The 18,203-nt window shown below is 38.9% G+C and overlaps 3 protein-coding genes across 6 annotated transcripts; 2 read left to right on the top strand and 1 right to left on the bottom strand.

Annotated features, from left to right (window-relative positions):
- The first annotated feature begins 1,311 nt into the window (after nucleotides 1-1,311).
- Nucleotides 1,312-6,422, top strand: LOC126762627 (cilia- and flagella-associated protein 52). Its single transcript, XM_050479500.1, has 10 exons — nucleotides 1,312-1,984; nucleotides 2,060-2,269; nucleotides 3,246-3,349; nucleotides 3,420-3,847; nucleotides 3,907-4,085; nucleotides 4,210-4,439; nucleotides 5,338-5,554; nucleotides 5,609-5,846; nucleotides 5,911-6,054; nucleotides 6,128-6,422. Exons 1-10 carry the CDS (start codon nucleotides 1,770-1,772, stop codon nucleotides 6,356-6,358), a joined length of 2,196 nt encoding a protein of 731 aa, XP_050335457.1. The 5' UTR covers nucleotides 1,312-1,769; the 3' UTR covers nucleotides 6,359-6,422.
- On the bottom strand, nucleotides 6,344-7,862 carry LOC126762628 (uncharacterized). Of its 3 annotated transcripts, none has more exons than XM_050479503.1 (3): nucleotides 7,507-7,862; nucleotides 7,321-7,449; nucleotides 6,344-6,668 (listed from the first exon to the last, which is right to left on the bottom strand). In XM_050479503.1, the coding sequence occupies exons 1-3, from the start codon at nucleotides 7,781-7,783 to the stop codon at nucleotides 6,433-6,435; spliced, it is 642 nt and encodes a 213-aa protein (XP_050335460.1). In that variant the 5' UTR covers nucleotides 7,784-7,862; the 3' UTR covers nucleotides 6,344-6,432. The 3 variants fall into 3 exon arrangements, with proteins under 3 accessions (XP_050335460.1, XP_050335459.1, XP_050335458.1); XM_050479502.1 differs by having other exon boundaries at nucleotides 7,321-7,452; XM_050479501.1 differs by having other exon boundaries at nucleotides 7,321-7,862.
- A 4,543-nt stretch (nucleotides 7,863-12,405) lies between these two features.
- LOC126761740 (putative serine protease K12H4.7) lies at nucleotides 12,406-15,512 on the top strand. 2 transcript variants are annotated; one of them, XM_050478115.1, is made up of 9 exons: nucleotides 12,406-12,521; nucleotides 12,870-13,226; nucleotides 13,332-13,519; nucleotides 13,588-13,823; nucleotides 14,234-14,369; nucleotides 14,431-14,569; nucleotides 14,639-14,940; nucleotides 15,005-15,174; nucleotides 15,238-15,512. In XM_050478115.1, exons 2-9 carry the CDS (start codon nucleotides 12,966-12,968, stop codon nucleotides 15,357-15,359), a joined length of 1,554 nt encoding a protein of 517 aa, XP_050334072.1. In that variant the 5' UTR covers nucleotides 12,406-12,521; nucleotides 12,870-12,965; the 3' UTR covers nucleotides 15,360-15,512. The 2 variants fall into 2 exon arrangements, with proteins under 2 accessions (XP_050334072.1, XP_050334073.1); XM_050478116.1 differs by lacking the exon at nucleotides 12,406-12,521 and adding an exon at nucleotides 12,703-12,794.
- Nucleotides 15,513-18,203: the final 2,691 nt, after the last annotated feature.

Consider the following 18,203-nt stretch of genomic DNA (forward strand, 5'->3'; position numbering starts at 1 on the left):
CGTCCCTATATTAACGCGGCATCGGCAAATTGCTGTCAAAAACTCATCATACCCATAGATTTTGTATGACGCAAACCTAAATAAATGCAGCAACAAAGCTGAGGTTTGAAAAATTCGATTTGGACAGCAAGTTAAGAAGTTATTATTGCATTTTTTTTTGTAATTGAATTCGATGTTTAATGCTTGCACAAATGTATGAAAGTATTATTAATAAATTTATTCGTTTTGCATTGTATTTCTTTTGTACTAATTGTATAATTTAAGTCAGAATTTCAAGAAAAGTTTCCGCTTTATTTACGGAAACCGCTTTGGCGTCAATTCGCCGCTCAACGCTTCTATTTAGGGATGCCAGTTATATGTTTAGGTTGTTGTTGTCATCTAACGGAAGGCCAAAAAAAAACTTGCTCTTTCGACGGAGTCGGACCATAGGGAGAGGGTTGTCAGATGTGTAAGGTTAGTTCGGCATGCAAAGAGGTGGTTAGAGTCATGCGGGGACTTTTTGCATGCTGGACATATGTTTGGTATGTCGCGGTCGATTCTGGAAAAGAAGGAGTTTAACCTGCTACAGTATAAAGAATGAAGCTGGGCAAGGGTCACTCTCGATTTTCGCCGCAACTCGAGCTCATCGTCTGCAATGCTGGTGGTTTGACTCCAAGTACGCTATTCTTTGAAAGGGAGTTGGTGAAGGTGTTTATGGCGATCAGCGGATGTCTTAATTTTGTTGCGTCCGAAGTCTGTTCGACGTCGGGTACTTAAGGAAAGACCTCTTGATGTTCCTAGGATCCAGTTCCGCTTCAAGCAGGCGACTGCAGGAATGGTTTGTATGGTTCCTACGAAAAAACCCCAGCAGAAACTGCTTCGAGTGGAGTTCATTTTGCTCCTTTACTGGAAGCATACGAGTCTCACTGTGTAAGTGTTCGATATATGTACATATATTGTTGGAGGTCGTCAAAGTATTGTAGGAATGTTCTCTTGGTGTTCCTAGGAGGAGGTTCCACTTCACCCTCCAGATGACTGCAGTTATGATTTCTAAGCAAACTTCTGCTCTTTACAAGAGATTGTACTCTCAATTACAATTGTATACAAAACAAAGGTTAGTTCCGAGCGGCATTGATACCTCTTGACCAAGAAATAGGACACCGATGTTGACGGTCATATTATTTATGTATATTCACACTTAAGAACTGCCCTCTGGAAGAACTGAGCTGCAGCCACACTCTCAACTGAATCATTCAAGCAAGCAGTGCACCCTTAGGCTGTTTACAATTGCTTTTCGTTGTACATAATGGTTAAAGGGGTGCGAGTATTCAATGGTCTTACATTTCCGTTATTCATAACGGCTACTGCAATTACAATTCGGTGGGATTTCAGTATTTGTGTATTGTTTAGACAACCAAACAACTTCACGAGGTAACCATGTCAGACCTTCTATTCCGGCTATACCAGGTCATGTTTCAATATCAATTTGAACTTTTATTGCACAGTAATTATACACCTTGGACAGTAAAAAAAAAAAACAAAATAAAGACAATTTCAAAACATTATGTTGAATTTAAATTGAAAAGCATTCTGACAACTTGGAAAACTTTTCACATTTATACAATTTTCTAACATATCCTACAATTGTAGAAAATATATACATATTTCTGTGTAAATACATTTATTTTGCTAAAATACATATATCTTTCCGCTCACTGATTTGGACGGTGTTCAATATTTTAAAAATTAATATAAAACACTAAAGAAAACATTTAAATAAAACACACGAAATGTCTGATCTGTTGGTTGAAGTGAAAAAATTGGAGCCGCGCGCTATTTTCGGTGCTAACGGTAAGGTCGAAAATGGAGTCCAGTTGCATCCCGACAAGGTGAGCATGATATACTCGCTTGGCAACAAAATCGGTATCGCGAATACGCTGAATAATAAGCAAGAGTTCTTAAGTGGACACACACACGCCGTCTCCTGCCTGACCATCAGTAAAAGGTATGGAAGAATAAGAGAAACCTTTATATTTAAATAATATTGTGATTTGCAATATTTCATAATTGTGCGCGGCAGTGGACAATATTTAGCTTCTGGACAGCGGAATCACATGGGCTTTCCGGCTTACGTGATTATGTGGGATTTCGCCACACGCAAGCAATTGGCTCGTCATGATCTCCACAAGGTTTTGGTACAATCAATATCCTTTACGGCAGATGAAAAGTGTCTGGTGTCTGTTGGTGGAAAAGATGATGGCACCGTAATTGTGTTGGACACTGAAGCGCGGTGAGTTGTTCGATTAAAGTCATGCTTAATTAGAAGAAAATGTTTGCAAACATATGACAAAAAAAGAAACTATTTAAGCAACAATTTAGTCGAAAGAAATTCGTAGTACTCTTCTTGGAGTCCAGAATTAAACACGTTAGAGGTTTACAGGAAGAGGTTGGCTTTGACTACATGATACGAGATGTATTCAATGAGTACTTATGTATAAGTCTACAAAAGTAAGAGGCAAATTTTAGAAAAATGGAAGTTGGGATTTATTATTAAATTTTAAAAGTATTGAAAACTCCGCTTTCTGCGGGTCTGTAGGTGTCCGTGGTCATAACTTGCTCTTTCGATTAAAATTTCTGCCTGATTTTTCAAAAAATAAGTCGCAGCGAACACAGTAGATGGAGTATACTCAGCAGTTTGTAGCATAATTCGACCAAAAGGGTTGAGGGACAGCGGAAGTGTGAATCAGTGCATTGTCAAGGTGAAATACCACATTTCTCTTCTTCAGTAATTTAGTATAGTGGAGCTTTCTAACCTCGCACTTATGAATCGCAAAAATAGATGGTCATCATGTTTATTGGATGTAGTATTTCAAACAGGATATGACCCTGGTGATCTTTTGAGATGTATACAGCCTCAGCTAGTTTACGAACCTTCAATATAAAAAATAATGGCGGACCCTAACCAATATATGTATTTTTGTCATGTTTTTCCGTGGTACGACTTTCGGGACCGTAGCTCAAAATGCACCGACCTGCGAGGAGAAAAGTCAGCGTATACTCTCTTTAATTTCCCTCTGCGACCTTTCAGCAAGAATTGAACCCTCTACGCGCGATAATGGCGCTATCCCGTGGTGAGCCTAAGTGCTTCCTGGATACATACATATACACATACTCCCGACCCTCTTTTCGAGAACTCACACTGATTTTCAAACTATTTCATAAATTTATTTTTTATATAATTATTTTATAATTTTGTTCCGCCTTAGTACACCAATATGTCAGACACCGGCCGCTCGTTCAATATCCGGTAACGCACTCACCGTTTGCTCTCTACATAACAGTCCGTCTCATTTTATTGTCGCTGGTGATCGTAAGTGTCCATAGCTCGATGAATTTACTTTTAAGAATTATGTATATGATTGATGGTACCCTCTATGTAGGACATCTGCGCATGTGGAGCATTCAGCGCGAACAGAAGAAACTTCATGTTCATGATATGCATGTGGGCAAGCTTCAACGCATCTATACAGGCATGCAAGTGGATGAGAAGGATGAATACCTTTACTTGGGCACAATGACGGGTGATATCGTCAAGGTCGCACTCAAGTGCTGCGATCCGGTAAATGTTACGCAGATCGGTATGACCGCGTCGATGTTGGGCGCTTTTGGAAAGCATAATCCGCGTAAGCCGTACGGCAAGGATTGTGAACGTTATGTCAATGGCGTGCGTCACTTGTGCATTGTGAAGAAGGGACTGATATTGGTTGGCGCCGGAGATGGCACCTTGGAGTTGGTGGAAGAACGGAAGGATGTTACGCTGGAAATGATGAAGAATTATCCTTCTCCAACTTGGCCAATATTTCGAACGGTATAACATAAAATACTTGTCATTACATTGCATGTAAGACTTCCTTATTTCATCTCCAGCTCAAGCGCGCCAATGTATATGCTGCGGTGACATCTTTGGTCAGAACCAAAACAACAACCGATGAGTTCATAGTGTCTACCGATCAAAATGAAATATGGTTTCTGAATATTGTCAAATTCTCGTGTAAATTGTTGCGAACATGCCATCGTAAACCAGTTAATCAAATTGTGTTTCCCAAGTAAGATATCTGTACACCTTAATCAATATTGTTAATTACGTCACAGTTGGTTTGACAGATGTCACACTAACGAATACCATTTGACAGTTATACGTTGCTTTTAAACTACATTTTTTCTTCATAGAAATTTATCGACAGTTTTTGCCTCTGCTGGCTATCAGAGCATAAGAATTTGGTCGATCGGACGTTTACAGGAGATATTACGTATTATGGTCTATAACTTCAAGTGTGTTTCCTTGCAATTCGCCAACGATGGCAGCAGCATTGTATCGGCTTGGAATGATGGTGTTATTCGTGCATTTACGCCCATAACGGGACGCTTGATATATGCCATACCGAATGCGCATAATAAAGGTGAGCCTTATGCCGTAGTTTTAAGTAGAGACACTGAAATGTGTTATCAGAACCCAGTCGAAGGGTGGTCTTTCATCGCGTATCACTCAATTGCTCCATTGCTATTTTCCAAAATTGTATAATGAATTATCTTATCTACTCCTTAAATCCCTATTTTAATGTTTTTCGTACCGCTTTATTTGGGAGACCCTATTATCAGATTCCCAACCAAACTAGACATGATATATATGTAGTAGATATTTTGTTATGCAAATAAGACAGAAAGACACTGTTCGGACATATCGGTTCGAAACGAAGTATTGGTTCGAGAGTATTTCTTTTGTCGAAGCTATATTAACCGCGGGGCACATACATATGGTATCAAGAATGATAAATATCATACTATATTATATATGCGATCGGTCAAGTTTATTTTGAAGTAAAGTTTTCTCAACTCATTTCTTGAATGACGTCACTAACTAATGTAGTTTTAGGGCAAAAGGTCTCTACAATAAGTAACAGATCCAAAATGTCATGCTCACTTTATGTAACATTCTTGTATTTGGCGTCATTAAAGAAATGGAAAGAGAAGTCTTTTAAATCGTAAAGGGAATGATTTTAAACTTCCTTCATACCCCGATTAGAAAGTCCCCAAAATTGGTTCGGAAACTGAGCTTATTTAAGGATCAAATTTGAAGATTAACATCACTGAGCTAAGTAGTGACATAATTAGGGTATGCATAGCTCCCTCATCTGACATATTCAGAAGATTTAAAAAGTAATATAAGGAAAATGTCTCAAAGCTCCTACAAAGTTTAGCGTTTAGAGCTTTTAAAGTCAGGAAAGTATTTTCCTGTATGTAGATAGATCGTATGAATACAGTAAAGGTATCCCTTAACACAGAATATACAATTTATAGGGTGCAGCGCTTTGCGGGTCTCATCGACTGGCCGCTTACTTGTCACCGGTGGTGTTGAGGGGCAAGTGCGTGTATGGAAAATTGAACCATACAGACAGAGCTTAATTGGCGTTTTAAAGGATCATTCTGGACCGATATCGTCACTAGACTTCAATCATTTGGATACTGAAATTATATCCGCTTGTGTGGATGGCTCTTGCGTTATTTGGGATGTAAAGTATGTGAAGTGCCTTAACAACCAACAACAACTAATTATGTTTATTTTCTCCAGTCGCATGACCCGTAAATTCGTCGTCACCTCTAATACACAGTTTATGTGTGCTCGCTACTTTCCGACCGGTGTTCAATTGCTCGCCTGTGGTTCCGATGGACGCATTAGCTATTGGATGGTTTACAATGGCAGTCTTATACGTGAACTTCACGGCACGAAGAAGAACTCGATCAACTTTTTGGACATCAATGCGACAGGTGATTACTTTCTAACGGTATCAAGTGATCAAACTGTTAAGGTTGGTGGTGTTTTGAAGATTGCCTTTAATTTTATGTGGGAATGTGTGTGTAATGTTTTCGCAGATGTGGGACTATAATCGTGGCATAACGGTTTGTGCCGGCTACGAACACTCATCGCCCGTACTCAGCTGTGCTTTTAGTCCGAACGGTCGATTATTTGTTACCGGCAGTGTGGATGGTGCTATTATCATATGGGATGTGCCGCAGGTGAGTTCAAAAAATATATTTTGGAAAATTAAGTTTCAGATTACTATTGAAAACTAAACCTTCTTCCTCATAGGAGTTCTGGGGTAAGCCCAATCCTCCCCCACAAACAACGGTGCCGGAAACTGTAAGCAAAGCCGAAGCAACCGCTCAAACTGCTCCGAGAACCTCAAAGGCTGAAAATATCGACAATCTCTTGAAAAGCTCGGCCAAGGACAATGTTTGTTGCATTGAATGCCCACCTATTAATATGAAACAACAACCGGATATCAATTGCGATTATATACCGGATATAAAAAAATGTTAATTTATTTTGTACATTTACTTGACATTTTGATGAAATATATTGTACATATTCGAAAAATAAAGACACACTCGCTCTTACTCGTCTTCATAGCCGCTATCAGGCAACGCATTGGTATGTGGATTGTGAAAGAACGATTTGATTCCATCACCCCAGGGGAAGGGTTTGTCACGCTTATATAGATGTGGCCACTTTTTGAATTCTGGACGTTCCGGATGGGTTCTCGTTGTGAGTATCAACATATTCAGCAATACGACAGCCGGTAAAACGGCGAATAAACAAATTTTTCGGAATGTTCCCGCCGTGCTGGTGCCTTGAATGATAAGTAATGGGTATATGTACATACCATATATAATATATAATTGTCAGAATTTTGGTTACTAAGTTGCGTTAAGGTGAAATACTTATTATTAAAGTATAGAAACAAGTTTTTACTATAAGAAAAAACAGTCGGTGAGGCAAATATCAGAGTACATTTCTAACCTCAAAAATCCTTTCATAGAACCATTCAGATGCACGGTAGTCAACAAAAGTTATAGAAACCCTCATTTTACACACCTCAAATAAGAGAAAAACAGACGTATAGTGCTATATATCGGGGATCCATTTGATCAATGCTTTACTTCGTTATTGACCACGTAACTATAAAGAACTTGGTACTCTTCACCTCGATAAAATCTTGCTCTTTCGAGCTGTCAAACTTGTATAGTATTTGTAAACAAAACTTTTTCCTCTTTTGATCTTGAATGCACGAAGCAATATATTCATCGGTCAAAATATTTAGAGGGATGAAAACTCTATTCCTACCATTCTTTATAACAGCGATCCCTGCTTTATAATAAGAGAAGAAGTTTCGGATTCCTCCTCTGACGCATTTGATAATTTAATATATTTAGTTTTTACCACCACTGACCGCAACCTACACAATTACAAATATGAACATAAGTAGAGAGCTTTGAACATACCTTTTGTTGGCGGCTTTTTCTTTGGCTTGCAACTGGATTCTCTTACAGCGCCACCCAAAATTTCGGGTTTCTTGTCAGTTGTTGGTACACCGCCACATCGACTTGCTTTTGCATCTTTTCCTCCTTTTTCTCCTTTTTTAGATTCACATAGATCTAATTTTTCTATAGGTGCACATTTTGACTCACCTTTTCCATCTTTAGCGGAAGCGGAGGCTGAGGCCGCAACTTTGCTAGGCGGCGCACACTTTGACCCACTCTTCCCAGCGGGGGATCCGCCTTTGATAACGGGCGAACTCTTTGAATCACCTTTTCCATCTTTGGAGGGGCCGGAAGATTCACCTTTACTAGACGGCGCACACTTTGAATCACCTTTTCCATCTTTAGAGGATCCACCTTTGCTGGCAGAATGACGTATTGTTTGAGTAAAAGCACGTAAAACGGATAATTTTGATATTTGATACATTTTGTTCAAATTGATATTATTGCTCCGAAAGTTATTTATACACAAGATGTATTGAGTAAAGAAAAAAATTGAATAAAGAAAAAATTGAAGTAAAGCTCCATGTCCACCAAAATGTTCGGTAATAATCATTAACCGCTTGAGAGCCACACTACTGTGTTATGATTGAATGGAGACTGAACTATTGGTAGCGCTTTCGTTCCATCGGTAATTGGAGTAGAGGTTTTACTATAAATTTATATATGTATTTAATGGAACTTAGAAGGATACAGATGCAATTTTTTTATTCTAACCATTCTTTAACTAAATTTGAAGGAAAAGTTGGTAATTCCCTCGACAGCGGGTTCTGTCCGAAATGGAGAAAAAAAAATATTAAAGATTGTTGTTTTTGCGATCTAATGTTGTTTGGTAAGTTGTAACATTTTTGACACAAACAATTTTTGGAGCCGGTTCTTATCCATAACGTGTGTCGTATGAGTACTTAAATTTCTGAGAAATTTAGTGATTTTATTCTACTAACTGAGGACTTATGTTTTCGAATGGATATTGGATTTCTATGGGGAGTTTTTAGGAGAATTCAAATTTTTATATAAAACAGGTGATCCAAGTAGAGGTACTTTTTTCAATAGTCTTATTTTGACAGATCACGTGTGAGTCGTGTTCAGCTGTCATGTCATTTTTGTTCAGTACTGCTTGGTATTTCATCATGGAAAAACTTACGCCTAAAGAACGTTACAAATTGTTCAACTTTAATACGAAAATTCAAGTTCTGTAAAAAATGTGGTTCGCGCCTTTCGCTCAACTTATGGTCGGCATAATCGGCCTACTGAGCGTACTATTCTCAACACCAATCAACCATCTTGAGACCTAGCATTCATTATTGGATAATAATCGACCGAATAAACCAGGTCTAGCACGCAGTAAAGAAAATATAGCAGCCGTAGCTGAGAGTGTACACGGACTGACGTATGGAACGACTTGGCGCATTTTATGTCAAGATCTTAAATTGAAAGCGTACAAAATACAGCTTGTGCAAGAACTGAAGCCTCTGGGCTCTTAAAAAGTTCCAAGAAGATCCGACATTTTCGAGCCAATTCTTCAACACATCTTATTAATCAATGGATTTATTGAGAGAACACTTCGGTGAGCAGATTGACCACCAAGATCAGGTGCTATTACACCGTTTGACTTTTTCCTGTAGGGATTTGTAAAGTCTAAAGTAAATGCGAACAATCACGCTTCGATTCATTAAAACATCACGCGTAAAGTTACCAATCGAAATGCTCGAACGGGTCATAAAAAATTGGACTGAACGGGTGGACCTTCTGAGACGTAGCCGCGGTCAACATTTGAAAGAGATAATCTGCAAATAATAAATGCCACATAAAGTTTTTAGAAGGGGGACCAGATCGACTTTCAAAGATGAAATTGAACTTGAAGAAATTTCGTTTTCATATCTGGAAAAGCTGAAGTCAAAAAGAGGATCGTTTGTTCTTATGTATGCTAATTTTCCCTGAATAATAAGCTTATAGACCATAGAGATCTGCTTTGACCATAGGCCCAAAAGCTTTATTTAAGTAAGATTCCATATAATAACACTTTGGGATGATTTTTGCTTATGTAGGTGTACCCTCATTAACAATATTTAAAAATTTTGTTTCAATCACGTCTAGTTTTTTTTCTGACAGCTCCATACTACCAGTATAGAAAAAAATACTTCGACGAATAGGTTTTCATGCTAATAAAGTCTTACTCTTTTTGACCACAGTAGTATTAATTTCTGACCTCATATACGTGCCTTTTTTTAAATAATTTTTTATACAAATGTATTACTATTGCATTCGACTAACTTATATCATATAGTACATGCGTTTGTCACAACGTAAACATGCCACGAAAGTGTTCTTACCACTCCGACAGTTTCTGTTATGTGCGTGGAGAATTATAGTAAGTTTTGAACATCAGCGTCGTAATTTCCCGTCATTAATTGAACAGTGCTATTTATGGTATACTATTTCGGATTTCCTGTTAGGAATCACGTTGTGTAACGTGTCTGAGACTGCTAGTAGGTTGGGCCTAAACAAAATCCCGGACATAAGTCATTTGCTAAACCAATGGTTTGGACCGAATTAAAGGTTTATGTAATTGATTGCTATTTTATTTTGACTCAAACAAAAGATCCAATCCCAAACACACTACCCACTGGCCAAACTTGTCTTCGGCTAACAGACCCTACATAGTGCCGAGCTGCTAGTGCCAAAGCCTACAAATCGAATTGTAACTGGTGATCCAAGTGGAGGAACTCTTTTCAATACATTTTTTTGACAGATCACGCGCGAGTCAGGTTATAGCAACGTTTACAAATCGTTCAATTTTCGTAATAAAATTCACGTTCTGTAAAGAATGTGCTTCGCGCCCTTCGCTTCGGCCTACTGAACGTACTATTCACACTCATCTTGAGACCCAACATTCATTATTGGATGATATTCGACAGAATGGATCATGTCCAGCACGCAAGAACTCAAGCTGCTTGATCTTCCCAAGCGACATCGCAAGTTCCAAGAAGATCGTTTTTGAGCCAAATTTTGTTCACCGATGAGGCCCATTTTTGGCTCAATGGGTACATAAACAAGCGAAGTTGCCGTATTTGGGGAAAAAGAGAAACCTGAAGAGATTCAAGGGCTGCTATTTCATCCAGAAACAACGGTTTGGTGTGGTTTGTAGGCCGGTGGAATCGTCGGTCCATATTTCTTCAAAAATGATGTCGGTGAGAACGTAACCGTCAATGGCGACCGTTACCATGATAACCGACTATTTTATGCCTAAATAGCCTATAAGCTCGCGATCCCGGTGACATTTGGTTATAACAATACACACATCGCATAAATCAATGGATTTATTAAGAGAACCCTTAGGTGAGTAGATAATTTGACGTTTTTAGCCGGTTGATTGGCCACCCAGATCGTGTGATATCACGCCGCTAGAATTTTTTTTATGGGGATATGTAAAGTCTAAAGTCTATGCGGAAAATACCGCCTCAGGTCTTGGAGCAAAACACCACGCGTGCTCGCACAGTCATAAAAAATTGGACTCAACGGGTAGACCTTCTGAGACGTAGCCGCGGCCAACATTTGAAAGAGATAATCTTCAAAAAATAATTGCCAAAGAATGTTCTTTCGTAAGTAGGAAACCTCAAAATGGATCACATCTGAAACATAAGCTACCCAAACTCAGCGATGCAAAAATTAAAGAGGGAATATTTGTAGGTCCAGAAATACGGCAACAGATAAAGAACAAGAGCTTTGAAGAAAAACTGAATGATCAGGAAACACTCACGTGGAAATGTTTTGTGAACGTGGAAAATTTTTCAGAAAATCATAAATATTTGATTCCAATTCGAGATACCAAGTGCAACCTGATCCTTCTCCACCTAAACTCTCCAACGGAGTGCTTCCATCGGCAGCTACTGAGCCGAAAACCTTCAAAGCTGGAGTGTTCTCTTCCATCCGGATAATAGGACCGAACCAGAGCAGCCGCTGTCTCTTGATTCGCTGAACTATATCAATGTCGCCGTATATCTTGTGCAGCTCTTCGTTCCATTGACTGCGGAAAGGACCATACACCTTCCGCAGAACCTTTCTCTCGAACATTCCTAAGGCCGACTCAGATGATGTCATTGTCCCTGCCTCTGCACCAAATAGCAGGACGGCAATGATGATGGACTTGTAGAGTTTGGTCTTTGTTCGTCAAGTGAGGACTATACTTTTCAATTGTCTACTCAGTTCGAAGTTGGCCCTGTCGGCAAGAGTTATTCTGCATTGGATTTCGAGGCTGACGTTGTTGTTGGTGTTAATGCTGGTTCCAAGATAGACGAAATTATCTACGACTTCAATTCGAATCGACTATTTGTTTGATGACGGGAGATATTTCGTCATGCACTTTAGTGACTAGTACTCATACATACAAAAAAAGTTAAAAATTTGGTGAGTAGTATTATTAAACCTTTGCCGGCCACCCCTAGACAACTTTATTTATCGATAAAGATTGGAGGCAACAAAAATATAAAGACAGACTTTTTAGACAAACTCGAGATGGGAGTACTCGATCAGTCAATGTATTCGTCTGAATTGAAACTGAAAAATCCGACCCATGAGTTCATTGAACCCATTAAAAGCCTTTTGCTAAAAACACCAAGCGTCAGACATCCATGTTTTGACTCAAAAGGAGAATATTTTGAAGCCGATCATTAAGATTTGTATTCAAGTACGTGAAAATGTGGTTTTGGTCAAGGTTACGCATATTTCCTTTTAAAATAAATTAGCTGATCGGGGGCGATGTAGAATTCGTGGAATAGAAGAAGAAAGCTCTCTCAAGCTTCTAGCAGAGATCCAAGAGATATTGTATTTAATGTAAATATTGGATTTTTTTAAATTTTAAATACATTATACAATATATGTAATAGTATATCACTTCAAACATTTTAAGAGCGTCAAACAGAGAACACCGTACGATTTAATGGATTTGTCTCTGTGCACTAGAATGTCGTGGAACCACCTCTCCGTCATCATAACGACACATGTGCGCATATATAGTTACTTTGATACATACTTTTATATTCAAGAGCAACTGTTTCACGGAGAATAGCTGGAAGTGCCAAGAAAACCGCTCAGCTCATCATTCGTTTCGTAGACATCGCGTTAAGCGGACGTGCTTATTCGTAATTTCTATCGGATTTTGACAGGTAATAAGTAGTTCAACACAATTTTCTTTTTCCTTAGCAAATTATATTATCAAATAAAATCTGCGCATTTAAAATGAAAAGGAAAATCAATATTGCCTTGTAAGAGGACAAATTGTTGGTGCAAGCTTTGTGTTATTAGCGGTGTTTTGCTTTTAGCTGTGCGACTGCCATTTGTGCATAGTAATCACTATGTAGCGATAACCTCACTTAGTTCGTTACAAACAAGTGTATATAAATTTACTTTCTATAAACAACGCCACTGTGTGCTTGCGAGTAATTTGAACACTTTAGTTTATTGACACTAAAAATTTTAAAAAACTTTGATTTACCTTTTTTGCTCTTTTACAGCATAAATTTACAACAAACAACTTCAATAAAATATATAACAACAACAACGATTGTCATATTTACAAAGACATTATTGTAGAACGAGTCAGAGGCAAGATGGGCACCGCAAATGGAGCCATTCCTAGGCACACGGCTTATCTATTGCGTTTGAGTTTGGTTTTGTTGTTGTTTATTTTCGCAAGTATTGATAAGACCAGTGCATTGGGTCGATTTCGTAATGGGCGTTACGATGATGGCTTTCTAGGCGAGCCAAGCAAATTCGAGTCACTGCGACGCAAGCCAGAACCGGAAGACAAATGGTTTGAGCAGAAGCTGGATCATTTTGGTCAAAAGAACAAGGAACTCACTTGGAAACAGGTATGTATGATTGCGAATATGCTTATATACATGATTATCAGATATGAGGTACATAAATATATAGTACTACATACTACACATAACTTTTTTATATTGTTTCCTCAGCGTTATTTTGTGAATGATGAGTTCTATCGCAATGACAGCACAGCACCAGTTTTTCTGATGATCGGCGGCGAGGGAGAGGCATCGAAACGTTGGATGTCTGAAGGCGCTTGGATTAAATATGCGGAACATTTCGGTGCGCTTTGTTTCCAATTGGAGCATCGCTTTTATGGTAAAAGTCATCCCACAAGGTGAGAGTGCTTAGTAAAAAGCTTTCCGGCAATGAAGTTTATATAATTTTGTTTATGCTCTTTTGTAGTGATCTCTCCACAAAGAATCTGGTATATCTGACTTCAGAACAAGCGCTTTCGGATTTGGCTAACTTTATACGCAGCATGAAGAAACAATACAACATGAATGATAATCAAAAATGGATAGTTTTCGGTGGTTCTTACCCGGGTTCACTGGCAGCTTGGGCACGTGAAAAGTTCCCTGATCTAATACACGGTGCTATAAGTTCAAGTGGGCCGTTACTGGCTAAAGTCGATTTTAAAGGTAAGATTAATATTTTTTAAAAGAGTATTGTAGAGCTTACAAGAGTTTAAACTGTTGATGGATTTCGAAGTGTCGATTTCATATTAGAAATATCTATGGATTGAAAGTTCGACTAATTTCAATGATGCTTTTCTTTTATCGCTCAGGTTTTCATTTATGATTGCAATACAAGATTTTATAATATTTTAAAATCAAAGTACTCACTTCGATACATAAAAGATCTATAAATAAACTTTTAAAAATTGGAAGACCGCATACTTCCTTGAAAATTAACCAAAAATCTAAGAGAGTATTAGAATAATAACATTTACAATTCGTATAAAAATATATTTTTTTTTTGTTTTTGTGTTGGACTTTAGTATTTTATTTACATATGTACACCACTAAACCCCCTCTAAATGTCTTTACAGAGTACTTTGAGGTGGTGAAAGCTTCCTTGGCCACATACTCTACTGATTGTTTGGAAGCTGTGGGTCGTGCTTTTGCACAAGTCGAAATTTTAACACGTCACATGATCGGACAACGTAATTTGGATGAAAAATTCAAGTATTTAGCATGCCAAAGGCTCAAACTTTCACATTTTCTACACTCATTTATTTTCTTTCAGAACCTGCACACCTATCAAAGACTCCATAAATAATCCATTGGACATGTCCAACTTCTTCGAATCTTTGGCTGGCAACTTTGCTGGTGTTGTACAATATAACAAGGACAACAGACCTAGCGCCAAATATACAATCGATGATGTAGGTTTTTGAAATTGAAAATGATATATTTTTGCAATTACAACATAACTGTTTAATAATCTTCAACAGCTGTGCAACGTTATGGTCAATACTACCATTGGTCCACCGGTTGCACGTCTCGGTGTGGTTAATGATATGCTTTTGACGGAGTCAAAGGAGAAATGTTTGGACTATAAGTATGATACAATGATTGCTGAGCTAAAAGAAACTTCTTGGGACGCTAAAGCCTGTAATGGCAGTCGGCAGTGGACCTATCAGACTTGCAATGAATTTGGTTTCTATCAAACTTCGAATAATAAGACTGACACGTTCGGTGATCGCTTTGCAGTTGACTTTTTCATTAAGCAGTGCATGGATGTTTACTCAGAGAGGTACCAACCCCGTTAACTACACACTATTTTCAAATTAAGTCTTTCCTTTAACTATCTCATATAGTATGGACTCGAAATACTTGGAACAAGTTGTCTCCCAGACAAATAAAAATTATGGCGCACTGAAACCCAACACTACAAATGTGCTCTACGTACACGGCTCCATTGATCCATGGCATGCACTCGGCTTGACTAAATCGAAGAATCCAAAATTGCCCACAATTTATATCGAAGGTGTGTTAGCACCTATTACAGATGTATAACAATATCTTTTAATGCTTTCTTATTCGATTTTAGGTACTGCTCACTGCGCCAATATGTACGAACCTGCTAAATCCGATCCACCACAACTTGTAGAGGCACGTAATAAAATTATAAAATATCTTGCCCAGTTGCTGGAGAACTTCAAGTTGGAGTGAGCCTAAATACACAGTAGAAAATAAGGTTTATTGCGAAGAATTATACGTTTTTATTTTACGCTGATACCAAATGAAATTCGAATGTAATTGAACAAACTCTATCGAATATATACCTTACTTGTAAATACATATATTTTTATATAAATATAAAAAGTTATTTTTTTGAGTTAACTAAAATATTACCTTAAGTAATGGAAGTGGTAATTTCTCAGCACAGTAACAGTTTTTCGAAGGATCGCTACGAATATGGAATCAATAGAGAGTCGAAAAAAAAACATAAAGGCTTTCGTTGAATGGCGTTTTGTAGGCGTGGCAATAGTCCGACTCTGCCCAATTGCAATCCGTAGCCCTCGTGGATGCCAAGAAACACAAAGTTTAAAATATCTCAATTATTACTCAAGTTTTTAGAGACATACGGACGGGGAGACAGTCACTCGTATTTCAACTCGTCTTATTATCCTGATAATTTATATACTTAAAAAAAAGATAAGTGTAGATCTTGATTTTAGGTGAACAAAACTATTATACTTTGGAGCAACATGTTGCGAGGGTATAAAAATTATCTTTAGGATTTATTGATAAAACTTGGTAAAAATATACCCTGACACTCTGATGAGGTATAACACCCATTTCCAATGTTCTCTTCTTCTTCTTTACTAGCGTAGAAACTGCTTACGCGGTTATAACCGAGTTAACAACAGCGCGACAGTCGTTTCTTCTTTTCGCAATGTGGCGCCAATTGGAAATTCCCAGCGAAGCCATGTCTTCCTCTATCTGGTCTTTCCAACGGAATGGAGATCTTGCTCTTCCTCTGCTTACCCCAGTAGGCATTGCGTCGAATACTTTCAGAGAGGGAGTGTTTTCGTCCAAACGTACGACATGACCTAGCCAGCGCAGCCATTGTATCTTAATTCGCTGAACTATGTCACGAATTATTCTGCGTTGGATTTCGAGGCTGACATTGTTGCTGTTGTTAATGCTGGTTCCAAGATAGACGAAATTATCTACAACTTCGAAGTTATGACTTTCAACAGTAATGTGGGAGCTTAGTCGCGAATGCGACGACTGTTTGTTTGATGACAGGAGATAATTCGTCTTGCCCGTGTACCCAGCCAGACCCATTTGTTTTACTTCCTTATCCAGTCTGGAGAAAGCAGAACTAACAACGCGTGTGTTGAGGCCGATGATATCAATATCATCGGCGTACTCCAACTGTACGCTCTTATAAAAGATTGTGCTTTCTCGATTCAGAGCTGCAGTTCGAATTATTTTCTCTAGCAGCAGATTGATGAAGTCGCACGATAAGGAGTCGTCTTGTCTGAATACTCGTTTGGTATCGAACGGCTCGGAGAGGTCCTTTTCGATCCTGACGGAGCTTTTGGTATTGCTCAACGTCAATTTACAGAGTCGTATTAGTTTTGCGGGGATACCAAATTTAGACATCGCGGCATAAAGGCAGCTTCTTTTCGTGCTGTGAAAAGCAGCTTTGAAATCGACGAAGAGATGGTGTGTGTCGAATCTATTTTTACGGGTCCTTTCCAAGATTTGGCATATGGTGAATGTCTGGTCGGTTGTTGATTTTCCAGGTCTAAAGCCACACTGGGCTTTAATCTTTCACACAATACGCTCGATAGAACCTTATATGCGATATTGAGGAGACTTATCCCACGATAGTTGGCGCATATTTTGGGGTCTCCCTTTTTGGGCAGGGGACAATTAAATTCCAATCGTTTGGCATGCTACCGTCAGACCATATTTTACAAAGAAGCTGATGCATGCTCCTTGTCAGTTCTTCGCCGCCGTATTTGAATGGCTCGGCCGCCACCCCAACGGCACACGCCGTTTTGTCTGGATGAACCTCTGCTCCATCGTCATCGATTGGGGAATCGGGTTCGCCTTCTCCTGGTGTTATATTCTCACAGCCATGCAGCAGGTTGGAGAAGTGTTCCCTCCATAATTTTAGTATGGTCTGGGCATCAGTCACTAGATCACCTTTGGAGGTTCTACAAGAGTATGCTCCGGTAGAAATCTACTGTTAGTCGCGCATGTTTGCGTAGAATTTTCGAGCATTACTCCTGTCGGCCTCTCTTTTTTTCTGTCTGCAAATGCGTTTCGCTTCCCTCTTCACTCTCGGTATCTATCCCATCCCGCACGTGTACTATAGATTACCCGACGAAGTCAATATGCCTCAACCCATTTAAGGATGTTTCCTTGTGGATGCTGAATTTACCGACTGTTGTGCCAAAGATACCTTCCTTGCCCACCCAAGCACGATTTTGACATCGTTGGGGGAGCAGCACTCCAAGCGCTCATAGAAGGTATCTTTGGTTACATCGTCCTTCTCTTCCGTAGGGGCGTGGGCACAAATCAGCGATATGTTGAAGAACTTCGCTTTGATGCGGATTGTGGCAAGACGTTCATTCACCCGGCTGAATGACAGTACTCGGCGACGGATTCTCTTTCCCACCACGATTCCCACACCGAATTTGCGCTCCTTTATATGGTCACAGTAGAAAATTATCCTTGTAATATTTCGCTTTAGTCCTGGTCCTGTCCAGCTATATGTTACCAAAAATGAAAAGTAAACAAACAATGAGCTGAGATGCAACACCACTGATGCCAAAGCTTCTTCCAATCGTCGAAAGAGTTCTCAAACTCGATTTTTATTATAGCCTTGAACTATTTCAGCGATGCGCTTCTAATACCGGCTATGCTTGTAAAACGACAGTCATTTAAGGTTATTTTTATGTTTGAAAATAGGAAAGAGTCATAGGGGGTCATGTTTGGCGAATATGAAGGCTGCGGTATCGTTACAGTATTGCTTTGGCCAAGAATTCACGAACA

The sequence above is a fragment of the Bactrocera neohumeralis genome, chromosome 6 (assembly GCF_024586455.1).
Source record: "Bactrocera neohumeralis isolate Rockhampton chromosome 6, APGP_CSIRO_Bneo_wtdbg2-racon-allhic-juicebox.fasta_v2, whole genome shotgun sequence".
Lineage (NCBI taxonomy): Eukaryota > Metazoa > Arthropoda > Insecta > Diptera > Tephritidae > Bactrocera > Bactrocera neohumeralis.